Here is a 20958-nt window from a genome sequence, read left to right as displayed (position 1 = left end):
TTAATTTTTTTCTTTTAAAATATTCTTTTTTTCAAACTGTTTGGCTGATCAGCCACAGCTGAAACACCAATTGGGAAGCTTTTTACTGATGAAGAAATATTCCCTGACTTCCCACAATTTTTGTAGAAACAAATGGCAGATAGTAATGTCAGAACACCTCTATTCCCACTCTCCCCACCTAGAGCATTTTCATTTAATTATGCTTTAGGTGATCATTTTCAATCTCTTCTCCCTCCACTCCCACCTCATTTTTTAAGGTTGAATGGTCACTGGTTACTAATCATATTTTTCTCCTGCATGGGCCATGGTAAAATATCAAGGTGCTAGTCGTAGGTATTGTCATTGTCCATTCCAGGTGGGTTTCTGTGTTACTTCAAGAGTTGCTGGTTGTTCAAAGGGTATTGTTGTCATTGTCTATTCCAGGTAGGTTTGTGTGTCACTTCAGAATCCTTGCCTAATCTTTTTTTCCCCCTTTTTTCTGATAAGTGGTCTGGTAAGACTAGTCTTTTTCTAGCCCCTGTTTGTGATAGAAGAGTAAATATCCTTCACTGTAGAGTAAGTCCTCAATGGTAGCCTTGGTGATGATAGCATCATCACAGCTGAACCACTGGTCCTTTTGTTGCCGGATAAAGCTGGTATAGTGGCCACTTTCCAGAGTTCCATGGTGATTAATCACTGCAAACAAGGAATACTTATTCTCACTGGGCAAACAGTCTGTTGCTGGCTGTCCTTCTTTCATTCTGTTCTCTTTAGTAGAAGCCAAAAACGGAGTCATGTCCAGCTCCAAGGGAAAGGAGATAAACGTATTAATCTTTCGCCTCTGTTTGCCTACATGCTCAAACCGCTTGAGATGAAAACAGGCCACAATGGGTAATTTCTTCATTGTGAGCTGTTTGGTAGATTCCTGATAGCTTTGGCAACTACTACATTTGATTTTGGCACTGCTTCCTAGGTGCTCTGGCCTTGTAAACCAATGCAGGCAGTCTGTAAGTGAGGGGATTCCTTGCATGTGGTCATCCCTGCTCACTGTCCTGTCAGCCCTCTCTGGGCTCTGGGAACTGAACGTGGCACAAGAGCCAGGCAGGTCCAAACTGATGTCCCAACATGGGTCTATGGTGGTAGAGACACTATGGCAAGCTTGACATGTAACATCTGACTGCAGGCCACCTGTAAAGATTTGGTCTATGATGCAGTTACAGCAGTTAGGGTTACTGGCCTCCTGACCAACACTATCATCTTTGCTGTGTCTATGTAGCACATCTAATACTGCAATAAGGAACTCGTGTGCATCTTGTTGCCTGTACCCTGCTAAATGTTCTGCATGAATCCATATTAGGTGCAGTAACTTATAGGGAATGTGAGGAGTTCGGCTCCCAGAGTACATAGCATGAAAAAGTGAAGACATTTCACAGACCAGACACAAACTGGGGCTTGTCATTATACATTTGTGCTTGTCAGAGAGAAAGAAATCTTTCAATAGAGGAATATGGGTAAGTGCCTGAACAATACAATTCATAAAACAGGTGTTCCCAAGATTGATTAGTCCTCTCAGGCCTACAGTATAGACTAACTTTTTTCTCCTCTTTTTCTTGGGTTTCATCACTTTTGGTTCCTGTTCCTTTGACTCGCAGGTTGATTGCTTTTCTTCAACCTCTGATGTCATAAACTGTTGATGAGAAACGTCTGTGGAGGTGGAAGTTAATAATTTCAAAATTTTCTCTTTTGTTTCTTTGGCAATCTGTTCTATGTCTTTGTCATATACATAATCCTTACACATAAAGCAATATATAACCCCATGATAGAGGTCAACAGCTAAATTGTGCTGTTTTTTTTCCGCATGTTTGTGAATATGTTTCTCAGTAAAGCAGCCGAAAAAGACACAGGAGAGACAAGAGTGGAGTCTGTTCATATGAGTACTACATACATGACAGATGCATGACTTTGCCTTACGTTTCCTCATCTCTGGGGTCCCACTCCAAACGAAACGCTGGTAGATCAACCGCGGGTTCTTCTGCCAGTTCTTAGCTACTTTAAAGCTCTCCACATGAGAGCACCCTGTGGAACCCTGATCAAACTCGACCTCCAGCAACCAGTCTCCTAAACTGCCTTGGTCCTCAGAACCGCTGAGGTCACCAGAGCAGCTCCTGCGTGTCTGGGGCCTGGACCTGGGCCGGGATCTACGCCGCCGGGATCTGCGCCAGGCCCTGCGACGCAGTGGGGGCGAAGGCGGGGGCCCGGCTGGAAGCGGGGGTGGGGCCAAGAGCCCGGGGTGGCTTCGGGAGCAGGCCCGGGGCTGGGGCCGAGGATAGGGCTTGCGGCGCCGGCAAACGGACAAGTTGCTGCTGTGACAGGTAGTGGGGGTTGAAGGGAGCACCTTCTCGTCGCCGCCGCTGCCGCTCCACGTTAAGTTCTCCTCGGGCGCGGGTTTACGCTGTTGTAATGGCTCCAGCTTCATCTCTTCAGCTTCCGGGCCCACAGACGCCTTCACCGTCCCCACCGCCTCCTCCTCCATTTCCCCCGCCTTCTCAACCACCTCCTCGGGCGAGGCTCCTCCCCCGCCTCCGGAACTCCAGTGGACCATGGAGCCAGAGGACAAGAAATCTTCTCGAACCTGGGCCATCAGCTCACTGCCCGGCCTGAGGAGAAGGGCGTCTGGAAACGAGCTGAGACTGTAGATGGAATAAAACAAGGACTTCTGTGAAGGATCTGCCCAGCGTCATGGCCCCGGTGCGCCGTGAGAGCCCCCGGGACCCCTCCCACCGGCCCTTGAGCTCAGCAAGCGGCGGCTGCTGCGGGCTCCACCCACTCCACTGAGAGGCTCCCGGAGCGGGTGTGGAGAACAAGGCCGTAAAGGCGATCAGACCATGCGGGGACGGGGCGAAGGGGGGTGGGGGGAATAGGACGAGGAGGAAGAACGAAGAACGGAGGGTGAACGGGGTGGTGGAACAGCCTGAGCTTTAGGGTGGAAGGATGGAAACGTCTTTTAGAAAGGCGCCACCCTCTGATTGCCTTTTCTATGCCCTGGGCAGCCTCGCTTTCGTACAGCTTCCTCTGACGTTCTTTCCTTGTATCGTAAAACACACTTGGGTCAACATTTTATCTTTAAAACGGCTGAAAAGAGGCCACCTTTGGAAAATGGACTCAGGGGAAGAAAGTGGGCCCCTGCTTCTGCCTTACCTGTCCTTCTGGGGCGCTGTGTGTCCCACCCTCTGCCCCAAGTGCATTTTCAGTCCGCCACGCGCTTGCGCCCTCTCACGCTCTTTAGCGCTCTCACACCCCTTTTCTTGCTTCTGGACCCTCATTTCCAATTATTTCTCCCAGAATTCGGGCTGCTTCTGACTTTCTCCACGCGTTCGTGACCCCCATGGTCACCCCCGTCCTCAGGGCTAGACCCCCGAACCCAGCCAGCTCCCTTCCCCCTCCTCCGTCCTCGCACCGCCCCCAGCCCCGATGTTTGCTTAAAGGTCTGGGTTACCTTGGGCCCTAGGAGCGTGGTATAGAAAGAACGTCAGCAGCTCCTGCTGTCCAGCCACTCCTCAGCCTGCCTTCTCTCCTGACCTCTCCTCAGGGTTGGTCACAAGGAGGCCGCCCCCTGGCCCCTCCCCTCTCGACGTGCGGGGGGCCCCCAGCCCTGGATTCTGCCTTCCTGCAGTGAGGAGTGGCACCGCTGTCCCACGCAGGCAGGCATAGAAACTTCTTTCAGAAACAGACTCTACTGTAGGCAACAACAGCAACAGATTGCAGAGAAGGCCCCTGGAAGAGAGGCTCAGGCCTCACCTGGCTCCAGACCCTCTCTCCACTGAAAAAAAAAGATTCATGAGGTAGGGGTGGGGACTTGCAGGGATGGCAATTCTCTGGCAGGAATCTCTCAGGGACCCAGCAGAGTGTGATCTCTGGGAGTTAAGGGGAAAGGAGATGTGATCCTGCAGTGCGGGGGAGAAGTAGGAGCAAGGACTTCAGGCTCATATATGGTCCTGAACCCAGGCACTGTCTAGCTCTGAGCCTTAGTTGTGTTATCTGTTGAACAAAAATTTAAATAATAATCCTAACCTGTAATGAACACTAAATCATAGTACATATAAAGTAAAAGAGCTTTATGACAAGCTTTATCTTTCACGCCTCTCCTTGGTCTCCACCTTTACATCAGCACATAGCACAATATCTGATACTTAGAGAAAAAGAACTTCTTTTTTAAAAAGGTCTCTCAAAGCTATTGCTCAGTTCACCTGGTAATCTCTCCTTGGCCGTTCATTCCCAGGAGTATGCATTTAACAAATGCACATCGATCCCTGAACTGTACCACTGTGCTAGGTTGTGCTGTAAGAAACACAGCGATTTGCGTCCTCAAAGAGTATATAGCCAAGGAGAATGTTCTTTCCCTTTGATAGATCTGGCAACCAATGTCACAATCCCCAGCGAAGCTACTGTCTCTCCATGGCTTGTTGCCCTACTTGTCCAAAATCGAAAATATTTTTGCTTATCAGTGGGCATGTTTAATGCTACATTTAATCTCTTTGGGACAGTCATGTATCTCTCCTACAAACCTCAGGTTTCGGATTCAGCCTTCTCAGGCTCAAAAGTACCGTCTAGTAGATACATCCCCACAATGGATGTCAGGGACTTTAGTGCACTGAAAAGATTCATCCAAATCACAGTCAAGTAGAAGCACCTGGAGAAAAAACACTTTGGAATTATAGACTGATTCATGCAGGAAAATACATTGTTTCTCTGCTAGGTAAGGGCATTTGCTCACACACAGCTAACAAAAGACTTGCTTACTTCTGAGTTAGCAGACCTAGAAGGAAATGCTGACTCAGTCCTTTGCTAGCTGTGCAACCTGTGCCTTGAATCCTAGCTTCTCTGAAGTTGCTGTACATCTTTTATGCTGGCAGGCAAACAGGGCACCCTGTCTTTACAAGTTTGTAAATACTTGTCTTCTGAGCCGCCCTTTTATCCTGTGTAAAATCATGAGAATGCCAGCCCACCTAGAGTCATTTATTCAGCAGATATGTAAAGAGCACATGCCACTGTGCCAGGGGCCATGGCTACAAAACCAAACAAAACTTATTTGCACAAAAGCAAATAACTCAGAGTCCCTGACTGAAGCCCACATCAGGAAAGGCTCGGGGATATGCTGTGAAGATGAATGTTAGTTAGTAAATGCGTCAGGACGACTTGTAATCAAGGACTTAACGTCTGGGAAGTGGGACTGCTATGGTGCTTTGCAAAGTTTCTGAAAACGGTGGTTAGTGAGCTAGATGTGCCCCTTAAACTGGCCCATACTCTAACATAACCACATTATTTCTTCATCAGTAATGGTCCTATAGGAAAACCTCAGATTGGCATGATGCATCATTTTTTTCCACAATCAGAATGAATGGGTCTGTATGGTTTAGACCTTTCTGGAGTTCACTGGTTCTCAAAAATTAGCCTGCCTCTGAATCTCCTAGTGGATAGATTGCTAGACAGCATTCCTGGAGTTTCCGATTCAGTGGGTTGGGGTGAGGCCCAATAATTTACATTTCTAACAATTTACCAGCTGACACATTTGCTGCAGGTACAGGGACTGCACTTTGAGAACTGCTGCTGTGAGTTAATGAATAAAGTTCCCCAGGTCAAGGCAATCTGGTCTTAGTAGCAGGAGCCATTTCTGATGGAGCTGCTTTCCCAGGACTTATCTTATCGTGGTTTCTCTCATAGACTTCTAGCTGCAGCAGGTGCTGGGGGAGCTTTGGGATTGGGGTGGTGTAGGCAAGAGCAGGATCAGGGAAAAGCTTGCTTCTGTGCTCCTGATGCCTCAGGACCTTTAAAAGGGGCCCCCTGAAACCTCACACAGCCTTCTTTCTCCAACCTGGGCCACTTTTCTCAAGGACCTCACTTCTCTGAGGCCAGCATCCTACAAGGCAGACTTGCAGCCATTGCCTGCCCCTGACTAGGGCTTCAGGGAATGTGCTATATACTGGATTCCAGTCCTCTGGGGACCTGCTTTGCCTGCTTGGCCTCCTGTCCACCTTCCTCAGTGGTTGGATCCTTTCTTCTGTTTCCTCTCTTCCCTGTGTCCCGGCTCCTGTCTGGTCTGCTTCTAGCCTTCCTTCCGAAGCAACAGCCTGAGACACTGCTGCAGTGTGCTTTCTCCTGTTCACAGACCCACAGTGACTCCAAGTGGTCTCTTGGTTAAAATGGAAACTGCCCAAATTCCTCCAACTCCCCGCATCCCACCCCCAAGTATGCCCAATGCCATCTTCACTTTCTGCCCTTGGAGACTCCAGTGCTTCAACCACAGAAGCCTCTGTATTGTCCCTGGGCATGAGATAACATATGTGAAAACACCCAGCCTATCAGCCCAACACCTTCCCTTTTCTCTTGAATTAATCACTTCAAAACACCTCCTAGAGCAGAAATTCTCAGGCTTTTGGTGTCTTGGACCCTTATAACCACCAGATGTAGCCTGGGGATCCCTTAAGACAATAATATTTTTAACATAGATGTATATAATTAAATACACAGGATTGTAAAAAGTTTGTTGTACAAAAATGCTATTTTGTGTTTTTTAAAGATATTGTGATATGAAAACAAATTCATCTCTTTATTAAACATTAAATAACAGTATAAAACAGTGGGTATAATAACTACCATAATTTCAAAGGAGTGGTAAGCCTAAGTGATACTTTGAGAAATGTGAATGAGCTGTAATGCGACAAGAAAATTTTGCTGGTGACACAACCACAGGTACTACTAATATAATTGGCATTTCATGCCTAGATTCAAAGTTGAAGGACACACTCAGTTTATGTTAGAGGTGGGTGAAAATAAAGACACAGGTCTTTTCCCCATCCATGTGCACAGACCTCTGAATTCCAATCTCTGATGACTCTTGCTTCACAATGCCCTGAGCACTTTGCCTGCTTAATGGGCCAATGAAATAGGAACCATTTAATAAGTGCATATTATGTGCTTTTGTCTCTACACACAAGGAATTGCATTCTTAATGCCAGCTGTGCAGGGTGGGTATTATCTGCACATTGGTCAACTGAGGCGTCATGTCACATTTACCCATGGCTACACAGATGAGAATGGGGAGAGCTGGCCCTGGAGCGTCCAGAGCCTCCAGAACTTCTGACACAGTGCTGTATTCTGTCTCCTTATCATTTATTGCCTCAGTTCTTTGCAGGGTAGAATGTAGTTGCAGCGTGTGGTTCAGTTCGCTATGTTTCCACACAATTCCGAGTATGAGAGGACCAGGAAGCCTCATTTGCAGAGAAAGCCAACACCAACAGACTGCATGTCCCCAGCTGGGTAGGGGTGAGGATGCTGGAGCTGAGTCTAAAACTGGGAGTTGCCCTTGGTCTGCCTATGCAGGGGCTCCCAAAGAGGGGCTTGCCTTGGGGCTCAGCAGAAGGCTGTGAGTGGGGAGTTGGTATTCAGACAGCACACACCAGCAATGAGAATGGTATTCAAATATTGCAGAATTTCCATACCAATAAGTAAATATAACAGTACCTGTGAGAGGTGGGAAAAGAAATGACACACATTTTCATGTAAAGCTGTTACATGTCATGATGACCCCTGATAAATGGGTCTTTGCCTTGTCTCATGGCAGCCAGCACAGTTGTGTTTTACCATTCCTTTTTTGTTTTTTTAACAAATTAGTTTATTTACTATGTGTTACATTTCTCTCTGTGTAACGGAGACACAAAAAAGATTATGAATGCAATGAGAAGCCCAAAGGGACTGCATCTCAGCAACTCCTCTGTTAGAAGGACAAACAGGGTACAGCCCCAATTCAAAGTTAGCTTCTGTTTTTATTGTAAGACAAGGAAGTTTCACAAGAAAAATCAGTTGATTCAATCACTTCAAAAGGACACAAAGACTTGGGCAATGTGAAAAAATTATCTATGGCTAAGTATAGCTTAAACAATGGAAACTAGTAACATCATTTAAACTAACAACATGACATTCCAAAGTACAATTTGTGAACAGCTAAGTTGATCAAACTGTGATCATTATCTAATCTAAAATATAACTTCTCCTTAAATGATTTAAGCAAGAGTTGAATTCTTACGATTAAATCTAAGTATAATTTCTCTAAAGTTTCCATCAACAAACAGCTTGCACATAGCAAACATTTTTTCACATTTTTCCCTACAGCAATTCTTTCAACATCTTTTAACAACAATCAGTATGTTAAATAATCAAAGTACATAATCCCACCTGTAAACAGTGATTGGAATTGATTAGATGGGCCATTGCCTGCTAGCTGTGAACTTTTGTCCCCTAGCCAAGGACTTTTCTTACATACATGCATTACCTAAAATCTCTATACTAAAAATCAAACGAAAATCAGGATTTTTAACTCTCTACAATTATGTGTTTTACCTTCTTTATGAAGTGCTCAGTGTTTTACAGCAAGTCACCACTTCACCACTACCCTCGAATTCCATAATTGCTACTGCTACTGAATATATTGTGTTCTGCTTTAATACTTTCTTTTCATGGTTATTGTTATTTCACCTTGAAGTCATCAATGTGTACAATAGGTATTTTAAGACTTTGAAATAAAAAAAAAATCAAAAACTTCCAGAATCAAGAGACAACCAGGTTTGGATAATCATCACAACTTTTATGTTATGTATAACAATCGTGAATTTTGTAAATCTCTGGGAAATTAAAAGAGATATCATAATCATAATGAACTGCAGCCTGGTTCATCTTACACTATTGTGGAAAAACAGAGTAGCCTGTATCAGCTTTGAACGGCATAAAAGTCTGCAAAAAAATAAGGCAATGTATATTTCTGAGATGAAAACTCAGCTGGTTATTTAATTTTGGAAAGGAGCATTTTATTTTATATACTAGAGGTTTATGTTAATTTATACTTCTGAATAGATAACAGACACAGGTAGAAATTTCCAAAAGGACAGCACTGTATATAGTGACATGCCTTCTCCTTGTCCTTGTCCTGGTCCTGCATCCAGTTTCTCGCCTGCCAGAGTCAGCTGCTGTTCCCAGTATCCTTCCTGAATTATTCTATGGAAATACATAGAATGGGTATTGTCTAGTTGGTTTTTTAAAACACAAATGGCAGCAATAACATAAACATCGTGCTTTCCAGTGGTTTTCAAACTAAGAATATACACTGGAAAACATTCCGTGTCAGAATATAAAGAGTTGCCTTATATCTTAATGGCTCCAAAGATTTCCAACTTTGATATTTTTAGCCATTTCTATTTTGATACATATTTTTATTTCCTTCTTTTTTGTTGTTGTTGTTCATTCCAGTCAATGTGGCTAGGAGTATACTTGCTCAATGTCATTTCACACGGTTGTGTGTCTATCAGTGGGACAAATACCTGGACATCTATTCAAATCTGTTTCCTGAGTGTCTGAGTACCAGGCTGGGGACTGACTGAAACAAGCCTGCTTTCTGCCATCAAAGAGCTCACAGTCCAGCAGGGGAGACAGACATGTCACCAGAGGTGACAGCCCAGTGTGCACAGGGCTGAGATGGGGGAAGATGGCGTGTAGCAGGGAGAAACATTAACCACATGATTAGAGTCATGCTGAACATATTGCTTCATTTCTAATGCGAGGCCAGGTCACCCTTTCACCTCATCACTGGCGCCAGGCTCAGGATTTAGCCTAACAGGAGGCTCAGGGAGCATTTGGGGAAGGAGCAACTGGGCCTTCAGTTCTAGCACCGGGATTGGAATGGGAGGCAGAGCCCTGGGTTTTGGTCCCAACACTCTCCCGACTTTCTGTGTGAATGTGAGCCAGTCATGCCCCTTTCTGGGCCTTTCTTCCCTTATCATTCAGATGGGAGACACGTAAGGCCCAAGATGGTAATTTAGTGGCTAAGAGCCCAGGTTGCAGATTCAAACAAGGGGTTTCATCCTGACTCTTCACCACTGACTGTGTGACCTTCAAAAGGTGGCATACATTCCGCTTTGGCTTCCTGTTCTATGATTGAGAAAAAGAGAGAGACAGAGAGATGGAGAAGGAGAAACGGAAGGACAAGTAAAACTGTGTGCTTGTTTGTTGCTGTAAACTGCCCAGATCAAGTTTTCTGAGCATCCATCTCTTGTCAGTCCTCTGGTGTTGGAAACTGCCTTGGACTTTGGTTTTCTGATCTGTAAAATTAGGCTGATTTGTCATATTCCTAGGGTTGTTGTGAGGAATTAAGTAATATCTGTGAATGTTCAGCAGCACTGCCTAGTGACTTGTGTTGGAGAGTGAGAATTTGTTTGCAGATGACCTCAAGGAAGGGATGGAGATGAGGGGGCTGACATTCTGACTAGGGCAATGTGGGTTTGGCAGAGCTGCTTCAGAGTCCACCATTGGGTACAGGGTGGGAACAGGGCCATTCCACGTACTTCCCCACAGAAGCAACTCAGCTGTGTCACCTTTGTAGGGAAGTGAAAGTAAATGGTCAGGGTCGCTCAGATGTTCAGAATCTTGTCAAGCATTTGGTGTAAATATGCTTGTGCACCCAGGTGTTCCTTGGTTATTGTCTAATGTAATTGTGCATGTGCACCCAGGTGTTCCTGGGTTGTCTGACTCACATGCAGGTGTCCTGGGTTATTGGACTTAAGTATAAAGAACAAGTGGCTCTGATCCACAGGGCCCCTGCCTCTTTGACACCCCCAGGGGGGCCATGGGGAGGCCACTACTGCTGCTGCTGCTGCTGAGGAAGCTGAGGACTGAGCTCGTGTTAGAATGAACCTGTCAACTCTGTCAATGGCTCCTGAAACCCTTCCCAATTACCTAGCTCGTGACCTGTATGTGAGGGGTCTGGTGACCCAGCATGGCATGTGAGGGGTCTGTGACCCAGTCTGTACAACAGGTTTGAAGGGTCTGAGCCCTAGTTTGACACACCTGCCTCCTGGCTGTTTTATGAGCTGATTAGGGGTGATGTGCACATCACCAGGGTCATCATCTTAATTGGAAGTTACAGTGAGCTTCTCAGCAGATTGCAAGATTGCTTGTTGGAGACTGTAGTGCACGGATAGCTCTTGTTAACAATTTTTGTCACCTTTTGGATACTCCCTGGCACGACAACTGAGGGAATCTTTGTCAAGAAGCCTGATGAGGTCAGCAGTGTTAATAGTGGGAGCTGAGTCATGGTAATTGTATCGATGTTCAGAAAACTGGTGTAAATGTTTACAAATATGTGGTTGTGTGTAGCAGTAAATGTATGTATATGTTATTATTATCAATCTTATTATTACCATTGTTACATTCTTCCTGACTATGCATTGAAAGTGTACATACACACAAATGATAGCACAGCTCATCTCTGCTTGGGCATTAGACTTAATATTTCCCAGCCTCTTTATTCTTTCAGGGCTTGCCAATATTTGGTCAATGATCATGAAACTTTCTTACAATCATAAAATTCAAAAAGCTACAAAGTAAGTTCCATCCTTCTTTGACCCAAGGCAGGCCCAGCAAAGTCTTGACCACTGTTATAACTGCTTTTTATACTCCTATGCCACTTCTGTGCACACAAGTCTCTTGACAGTCAGCAATTGAATCTTTTGGTATTTCTTTTTAGTTGCAATTTCTCGTTATTTAAGCTCCTTCATGATAAAAAACCAAAAAAACAAAAGACGTATTTTGTAGTAATTCCCATGCAATAGCAACCCCCAGTTGAATGTCTGTGTTGAGCTGGGAACTGTGCCAGAGCAAAACCGATGAAAGTGCAGTGTGTGGACTCTTGCTGTGTCACAAAAATTTGTTACCGGTCTGTGGTAAGTGCATAGAATTCGAGATATTTGTTTAGGAAGGTCTATAGCATTCAGTGAGAGTCATTTTGCTGTCTAAAAAATTGGGCCTTGTATTTTCTATGTCTGCCATTTTTACTCTTTCTGGTAATTCATTTTCCTCGTGCTATTCAAATGTATTGATTTGTTAGTGACTAATGTGGAAAGAAACAAATGCTCGCCCTTCACCACAGATAGTTTGAGAAACACCAGTCTAGGGGCTTTGTGAAGATTAGCTGATTTATTTGCCACAGCATATCTATAGAGAAGAAGGCATAATTCATGGTTTTGGAGGTGTAAACTGGTGGTGACACCAATTTGATAACTTTGACTAGGTCCCCAAGCTATCGATACAGTAGACACTCTGGGTTTGGTACCAGTATGCTTCCACTCAACTTGTGTAGTTTACATCAATTGCTACTTCAGGACTTCCTAAGTGCCAGCAACCTAATTCTGCAGGCTGCTCTCCACCTCCTAGCATCACATGGGCTGGGGATGCCTCAGACCTGCTCGGCTGCCTTTACTGCAGTCACTGCAGCAGGGCTGGGGAGCATCTTGGAATAGTTGGTCTCTGGAAAGAGGGAGACACATTGAAGCATTTTAACTAAAGCAGTGTTTGAAGGGAGGACAGAATAAAAAGATACTGAATGTTCATCTGCAGGGAGGTGGGCACAAGAAGGCCTTGATTGTTGTTTCTGGGTCAAGGCTATTGGAGTAGTTAGAATGTGGTTGTGTGCCTTGGAGAAGTTCATCTATGAAATAAGCTTTCCTCCAAATTTGGGACTCCAATAATCCCAGTGGCCTCTCTTCCTTCTCTGTTCCTTTCTTCTCACCGAGTTTGGCCTCATTTTCACTGGCAGATCAGCAAAATGGTTATTCTTTTTCTGGGATGGGCCTGGACCGTGGATCCTGATACCCGGCTCTGTGAAAGCCATATTTGGACCCAGGCTGATGCTGCAGGTGATGCTGTACTTCACCATGAAGTTTATTCCTTAGGGTAATATTCGATGGGATCATTCCTTGACAAGTTTGGTCAGGAGTGGGAAGACAACAGAAAGAAGAGGACAAACACATACACATGCACACAAAACAAGATTTGTTTGTTCCCTCCCATGACTTTGTGTGTGTGTCTAATAGTCTAAATAATAATGTCCAAAATGACCCAGTGGGGCCGGCCCGTGGCTCACTCGGGAGAGTGCGGTGCTGATAACACCAAGGCCCCGGGTTCGGATCCCATATACGGATGGCCGGTTCGCTCACTGGGTGAGCGTGGTGCTGACCACACCAAGTCAAGGGTTAGGATCCCCTTACCGGTCATCTTTAAAAAAAAAAAAAAAAACAAAATGACCCAGTGTCCTTTAAGCTTAATCAGAGTTGTTAATATTTCAAGGAACTTATTGAGCTGGCGTGGTCAGGCAGCAGCCCTCTGGCTTAGTAAGTATGCTCAAAAAGCCAGTGGTAGGGCAGTTCTGTGGCTCTGATGTGTCTGTCCCACTTGGAGCTGGGCCAGCCTCCAGAAGAGGGATTTGTTTTAAGCAAGTCAAGATCACAGAGAGGCTCTGCCACTCAGCCTTGTACTCAGAACAGAGCTCATGCACTGAAGTAGTAGTATCATACAGGAAACTGAAGCAGATGCCCAGACATATAGACTATGGCTTCCATGTGGTCACGGAAAGCTGCTGTGGTTCAAGAGTAGGCTTGTTATCAGTGTAAGGGGCGTCAAGAGTAAGCCCACACTCTGTCGTGCCAGCAGGTCTGAGTGTATAGTTATGAGAATGCCTTGAGAGGCAGACTGTTGGGCTCCAAGCTTTACTCCTCCAGGTGATTGCTCAGTGGCTTGGCCAGTCCATCTGACCTCCTGGTGCAGCAGATCTCTCACGCGTAACATGGGGACTACAATATAACCTATATAATGGGTTGTATTAGTAAGGCCCCCTGAAGTGTTCCTGGCGCATAATAGATGCTCAACAAACATGAAGGCTCAACAAATAGGCAGGTGCCTGACCTCAGAGGAGTTCAGGGGGGCTGGAGTGACTAACAGACATCTACCCAGTCCAGGAACTTCCTAATTTGCACCTCCTTCGGCATGCCTTCCTCTTTATATAAGTTCCCTGTGCCCTCCTGCCTACTCAAAGTTATCGCTCCAAGGATTCTCTCTGCCACCTGTGTGTTATCCATTTCGCTCCTCTCCACTGGATGCTTGCTTTCTGCACAATGGTATTTCTTCCACCTGAAGTAAACCTTCTCCTGACTTCCTCTTCCTCCACCAGATGGCGCCTGATTTCTTTGCTCGTCATTGCTTCACTGCTGCAAAAATCCTTTTATGGCTTGTCTGTTCTCATTGATTCCTCTCCTACTGTTTTCTCTTAAATGTGTCCAAAGCAGGCTTTATCACCCAATCCTCCAATGGAACTGCTCTTATCAAGGTCACCAGGGACCTCTGCAGTGACAGAGGTAATGGTCTGTTCTCGTGTGTCTTCTATTTCACCTGGCACCACATTTCGAGCAGAGTGGACTGCTGGCTCTCTCTTGATACACTTTTCTTCATATGGTTCTCAGTACACTCTTGGTTTTCCTCTAGGCATCACTGGTGACAGCTTCTCCATCTCCTCAGCCGGTAACTCCTCTTCTCCCTGATCTGTTTATGCTACAGGGCTCTCTGTTCATGATCTTTTGCCCTTCTCTATGACCTCGGGGAGGTCATGTAATCGTGTGGTCTTTAAGTGCCATCTCTTTATCTTAGGCACAGATCTTTCAGCCAAATTCCTGACCTGTATATACAAATGCTTACTCTACTCAACTTTAAGAACATCTTAACATGTACAAACCCAACCCCCCTGCCAAACACACACACACACTTATAAAGCCTCTCCCCAACTGCAGCACTCTTCATAACAATCCCAGTCTAATTGCCCAGACAAAAGGCCTGGGGTCAGCCTTGCTTTTCTCTTACATGCCACATCCAAACCATCAGAAATTCTGTTGGATCAATCTCAAAATGTATCCAGAAACTGTGCAGTTCTTACCATATCTACTATTACCAGGATGGTCCAAACCACCATCATCTCTAGCCTGGCCTACAGCAATCACCTTTTACCTCCTACCACCCTTGGCTGTATTTACTGTATTCTCAACATAGCAAGTAATCAAAGTGATCCTTTTAAAAGCTGTATCAGATCATATTACTCTTCCACTCAACCTTTCACCATCTGCCTCCCCCACCCCCCCACATTTCACTGCAAGAAGGAGCTAAATTCCTTAAAATGGCCAACTGGACCCTTCATAATGTGGGATTCTGTTCATCTCTCTGACCTTATCTTCTGCTCTTGTCTTTTTTACTCATTGCACACCAACCACACTGGCCTCTCTGTCCTTCCTCAAATATACTAGACACTCCCCAGCCTTGGAGCCTTTGCTGGTGCTTCTGCTTGGACAGTACATTCTTTATATATCAGCAAGGGGAGCCCCTCACCTTCTTCACTTCTTCCCACCAATGTCACCCTTCCAGTGGAGCCTACTCTGCCTACCCTTGAATACTGAATTGAATACTTCCTTTCTCTCCCAGCATTCCCGTTATCTGATCCACCTTGCCCTGCACTCGAAGTGATTATCATCTTCTATCTTACTGTATAATTAAGTATTTAAGAGGTTTATAATTTATTTTACTTCCTTGCTGTCATGAATACTATTCACAAGACCAAGGGAGCTTGTGATTTCTTCACCTAGAAATGCCATTAGCTCTTTGTTTAGCTCTTTCATAGCTTCAAGAACATCCCCCATACCCATCGACATTTTTTTTTCACCTCCATCAATACTTCAAAATCTTTTCCTTCAGAAATTGGAATTCTATGTTTTTGCCAAAGGAAGGAGTCAGAGGGATCTTGACTGCTACCAACCTCACAGGGGCCAGTGTTAGCCTAGGCAGAATCTGTATCTCTTTTTCACCACGGCCATGGTCTGCTTTGCACCTGGCTGCTGAGCCCAAGGTCACAACACTAGGCCCAAGGAGGACTCCCCTGAACTTGTCTTTTTTTCATGGGCAGATGTCCACTGCTTGCTATGGGTGTCTTACCCCAGTTGCTCTGTTAAGGGAAGAGGTCTGCCAGCCCATTGTACCTTCCGGATCTGCAGCAGCATCAGTGAGCAATGTTGCAAGCTCTGAAATGTTGCTGTTTACTTGGTCCCCTGTGGGAAAGCCAGGACCTAGGATTTAAGGACTGATAGAGTGTGCAGAGTGGTAAGGAATGTGTTGTGATGGGGGAGACACACTTGTCTTGGAAGGAAATAATCATTCCTTGCTGACAAGTCCTCGAGCATGCCTGGCAATGGGGCCACAACATATCAGAATTAAGGGATGTCCACAGCTAATCCCCAAAGTGCATATTAACCTTATTTTCTCACACCTCCTCAACCTACTCTAGCATATTCCTTCTCACTATTACCCTGGGCTGTGGTGCACTTTGAAGACAGAAGGCTTTCTCAAGGCTGGGCAGGGTCTAAGGTGTCCTGTTGATAAAGTTTGCCCTTGTAGCATAGCAGTGTGGGTTCATGTGCAAGGCTGCCACTGACCGACCAGGTGACCCCAGCAACTTGCCTGTGAGATCTGACCCTGAGTTTCCTCCTCTGTAAACTTGGACTGGTGTCATCTACTTTGCAGGAATGTTGTAGAAGTTAGAGACAATGCATGAAAACAGCCATCAAAGTGCCTGGCTTTGGGGTGGAGTGAGCTTAGGCTTCAGATTTGCACAGCAAGAGGCTCACAGCTTGGTGTCTCATCTGGAGACAGCTCAAAGATCAAAGAATTTATGGAAATGCCACAACTGGTATTCTCTTTTGCTCACCATGTTCCAGAAGCCTCTTTCCCTGCTTCTCCTCAGCCCTGTCATTCATTTCATAGCTACAGGAAGTCCCGCCCTTGCTCAGCCTTTACCTAATCAAATGACGATTAACCCTTTGCAGTACTCACGTAGTACGTTGGTGGGACTGAACCTCCAGGCCACAGGGGAATGAGACTGGCCCATGGATTGCTCCTTCCTTGGACTAGGGCAGGTCACCCAATCCTTTTTTTCTCAGACCCCTGCGGAACCTCCTGCCTGAAGCCTCTAGGGTTCTAGCAGTCATCTCTTTTACAGTGCAGCTGTGGGTATACTCCCAGTCTTCCTCTCCTTATACTAGGTACTCCTGGTTCTCCCACTGAATTAAGCTTCTTGGCCTGCACTTGAAAATAACCATATTAGGCAATCGGATGATTATTCCCTTCCAGAGCCAAATAAAGTATGGATTCAGACAGGTTTGGGAAGGGCGTCATGTCTTCCAGAGCGGGCTGACTTCTGTGAGCCCCTTTCTATAAAACGGGAGAATTTAAAGTTGTCCTTATCCCTAAAAAGACTGGAACTGCAGTTGGGGTTACTGACTGACTTCATGTTTCTTTTCAAGACAGAGACCTTGTGAGTGCTTTGGTAGGCAGACAGACAGCAGGGTGGCCTATAGGAAACCACTCTGGATTCTCAGAGAATGGACCTGGGGTTTTGTCTAGGTTCTGTCACTTGCTACTTCTGTGGCTCTACACAGGAAGGTCACCTACTAACCTCAACCTCAGATTCTCACCTCAGATTCAGTCTACCTCTGGAGGCGGTAGTGACAAATATGCCGCCCCCCCCCCTCCCTCCCAGGGCAAGACACATGCCTTTTGATTGTCTGCAGCCTCAGTGACTGCCACACTGCCTAAAGTATAGAAGGCTCTCACTATTTTCTGACTTGCTAAATGAATTTGGGGCTTGTGAGGGGTCATAGTTACTACTCTTGCTTGAAGCCTCGTTGGCACGCAGGCTGATAACTGTGTGTCCCTGGGCCTTTGCCAGAAAGCCATTTGCTAGCCTACCCTGCACCCAGTGACTTTATGTTGCACATTGTTGGAAGCAGGGTGAGACTGGAGGTGAAGAAGGAAGAAGGTAGCTTGGCCACTCTTCAGTATGTGATAACTGCTACCCTGAGCCCCACAAGGCTAGGTTAGGGACCCGTACTTGGTGCTCCCTAATAGGGGGCTTACCTCAGTTAATACAGTGTTCAGCTCTTGAAGTAAACATGGTAGGCTTTGGGGTTGGCCAGAGCTTCTTATGGTGTTCTCTGCCTGTAGCTGATTAGAGAAGGATGACTCTCACATCTCCGGATTTGCTGCAGGGTGAGGTAAAGGATTCAGAAGCCCCTGGTGACAGGATGGATGAGAGGGCATTGAGCTCTTTGCTATCATGAGATTAGAAAGGGTGAAAGCTCCTGGGGGTGAGAAGAAACCTGATCCCACAGGACTTAGCACACCATGGGCCACCATGCCAGGGAGCCCTCTGGACTTACTACACTGGTTCAAGGAGAGACTAAGAATTCTAATGCTACCTCACTCCCCTGGATACACACACACACACACACACACACACTCAAACACTTTTAAACAACGTGTCCACTGTAATAAATTGTAGTTCCCGAGAAAAGTGCAAGGTTACCTTTCAGAGATGTCACAGATGGAGTCTTCTCTGGCTCATCCAATATCCAAGAAGCTCTGCTTTTTAAGGACCTTTCCCTCATCATCCCAGGGTTATTATTAATCACTGTTATTATCTCTAGTTTAATGTCAGCCATAACGCCCACCCTTGAGGCTCTGGCTCTGCTCACCTCTTCCCTTGCTCTCATTTCTTGTTTTCTCTTTTCTTCTTGGCATAACTTTAAGAGTTCACTGAAGAATTCCTTATTTCCTAGATGTCCATCCTGCCTTCAGTGCCTCCATATTTACTCCTCCCCCATCTCCAATATTATTTTAAGATACCAGATTGTCATCTCAACAAGAACTTTCTGACAGTCCCATCTTTTTTATTTCTGTAGAACCCCATGATGACCTTTTTCCTGCAACCACCCCTTCGCTCTGCCCTCCTCCTCTCCAGAAGATTTATGTGTATTTTCTGTTTCCATTCAGCACCCTATGATGACCCCTTTCCTGTCTCACCTCCACCTCCCAAGACAGGTCACATAAGTTTTTCTCCATTCTCATGGCACCCCATGCTCAGTCCCTACCCCAGCATTTACAGGACAGCCAGCTTACAGTTTCTTTCCCACATAATCCAGAACATTCTTTGGAACTGGGGGTTGTGTGCTAAGGATTATCCCCAGAACCTAGACAGGTTCCTCACATAACAGGTGGTCAGTAAATGAACATGGTGTATTACTCATTATGCTTTTATTTTTCTCCGTATTTTGCAGTAACTAAGTAAAATCATAATAAATGTCAGTGCTCTTTACACAACAGCAGACATAAAGGGTTTCAGAAAGGCCAGGTAGGAACAATTCCCCCAACCTTCTCCCACACTTTACTGGTTATTTTAAACTTCCAGAGAACAGCATATTTAAATAATATAAATATTGTACCAGATCACAAAATATGATGGGATGACATAATTTTATAACATTAGCAAAATTGTTATTCTAAATCTCAATGACAAAAAAGGAAAATCTTTTCAATTATATATTTAAACATACTGTGATCCTTAATCAACAGTATTATAAAATGAATACAATTTTACAATACCCAAAGCAAACAGCAAACACTCTATTTTGCAGTTAAACAATTAACACTGGTCACAAATACCAAATACAGTGCTTTCCCTCCTTCTCCCAACCAGGTCATTTTCAACTGAGGACCACGGCCATCTACTCCTTGGGGTACCTTTGACTCTGTTTTCTATTCCATCCAAAGAGTCTGCTGCAGAATTCCCTAGTGGGTGGAGTAACCCCTAGCACCTGAATTGAGGATAGCTTCAACCTCTGCATCATCGTCTGAGTCCCAATCATAATTACATGGCCAGTCCTTGGAGCACCGGTTACGAACCCTTGCCACAAAATGCATGACTTTCAGCTTGCTCGATTCCACGTGTGCTCGAGGGCCCCAGAAGAACTCATACTCTACAGGACTGCTGCGAGGCACCGGCTTATAAATCAGGTACCCTCTGCGCACAAACTCTTCCGTGACGACCTTCTTCGGATCTCCAAAGATGCTGTGCTGCCGCCCAGGCTGCATCCCTAACTTCCCCAGCACTTTCCAGACCAGGGCCTCCTTGGCGCTGTTGCCCATGATGAAGATGAGGGCTAATATGGACATCAGGAGACTTTTCTTGGTGCCCTGAAAATTGCTCCGGGCTACCGAAGGCTTTTGCGCTTGGGCATTGCTGGAGGCTTCTTCGGGGGTGGTGGAGGCAACCTCAGGAGTGCTCAGGTCTTCCTCCGGGCCGCTCAGGTGGTCTTCGGGGATGCTCGGGACCACAGAGGCGGCCACTTGGGTCTCAGAGGCCTCTGAGGCCTGGATCTTGCGACTGTTGCGGTTCTCTTCTGCGGCTCTTGCGTTACGGCGGCGCCGACTCTTCCGTCCCCTAGGCATGTCTCCTGCTAGGCGCTCAAAGCCTTCAGCAGTCCTAGGGAAGGATGTCTGTAGCCTCTGCAGAAAGCAACTACCTCTACCGTCAGAAGGGGCCGCCGCTGAAGCCACCAACGTCAACGGAGTCTTTGTAGAAACAAACCAGACGTTCTCAGCTACAAAGCTCGTTCCCACGCAAGCTGAGTCTCGCACCGCGGCCACTTGCCACAGCTCCAAGCGCGCGAGAAAGCTCAGCAGAATTGGCTCCACCTCCCCTGCCACGCGCACTCCCTGCGCCGAAGAGGAAGTGGGCCGGTCTTCCACAGGGACTTCCGCTGGCAGATAGGAAAAGGGGTAGGCAGCGGCAGGGCTGGGACGAGGGCGAAAATGACTGCGGGATTGGTAGGGGCTGGCGTTTACACGGAAGAAAAGAATAGCATAAGGTTTCTGTATTCTTCGGACCGGTACAGACATTCCAAGATTGGTTCGCGGGTCTTGGGAAGCAGTGGGTCTCCACCTTGTTCACACCTAAGGCGGGCTGTGTGGGCTTGGGAGGGGGGCGGGAAACGTATTTCTGGAAGCAATCAGCTGTCCCCAGCCCTCCTTTCCTGTCTTGGTTTACTCAGTGCATTCTTTCACTCACCCCGTTTTCAGTAGGCGTTTCTGTATATACTAATTAATTCGTGGGCCCATCTAGGACCCGGATAATATTGCTATGGCTGAAGAGATGAGAGGACAGCAAATACGAGCAGTGTGCAAGAGGTGCAGAGCCTTTGAAATGTTATATATTCACGGGATTATTAA

General features: G+C 46.0%; 2 protein-coding genes across 2 annotated transcripts; both read right to left on the bottom strand.

Moving 5' to 3' along the window:
* Positions 1 to 499: 499 nt before the first annotated feature.
* Positions 500 to 2620, bottom strand: USP51 (ubiquitin specific peptidase 51). Its single transcript, XM_063082953.1, has one exon. It carries the CDS (start codon positions 2618 to 2620, stop codon positions 500 to 502), a length of 2121 nt encoding a protein of 706 aa, XP_062939023.1.
* Positions 2621 to 19241: 16621 nt separating this feature from the next.
* On the bottom strand, positions 19242 to 20413 carry MAGEH1 (MAGE family member H1). The gene has a single exon (XM_063084241.1). The coding sequence runs from the start codon at positions 20176 to 20178 to the stop codon at positions 19519 to 19521; it is 660 nt and encodes a 219-aa protein (XP_062940311.1). The 5' UTR covers positions 20179 to 20413; the 3' UTR covers positions 19242 to 19518.
* Between the last annotated feature and the right edge of the window lie 545 nt (positions 20414 to 20958).

The sequence above is a fragment of the Cynocephalus volans genome, chromosome X (assembly GCF_027409185.1).
Source record: "Cynocephalus volans isolate mCynVol1 chromosome X, mCynVol1.pri, whole genome shotgun sequence".
Lineage (NCBI taxonomy): Eukaryota > Metazoa > Chordata > Mammalia > Dermoptera > Cynocephalidae > Cynocephalus > Cynocephalus volans.
Note: the sequence above shows the minus strand (reverse complement) of the source record. Positions and strands in the feature narration are given on the sequence as shown.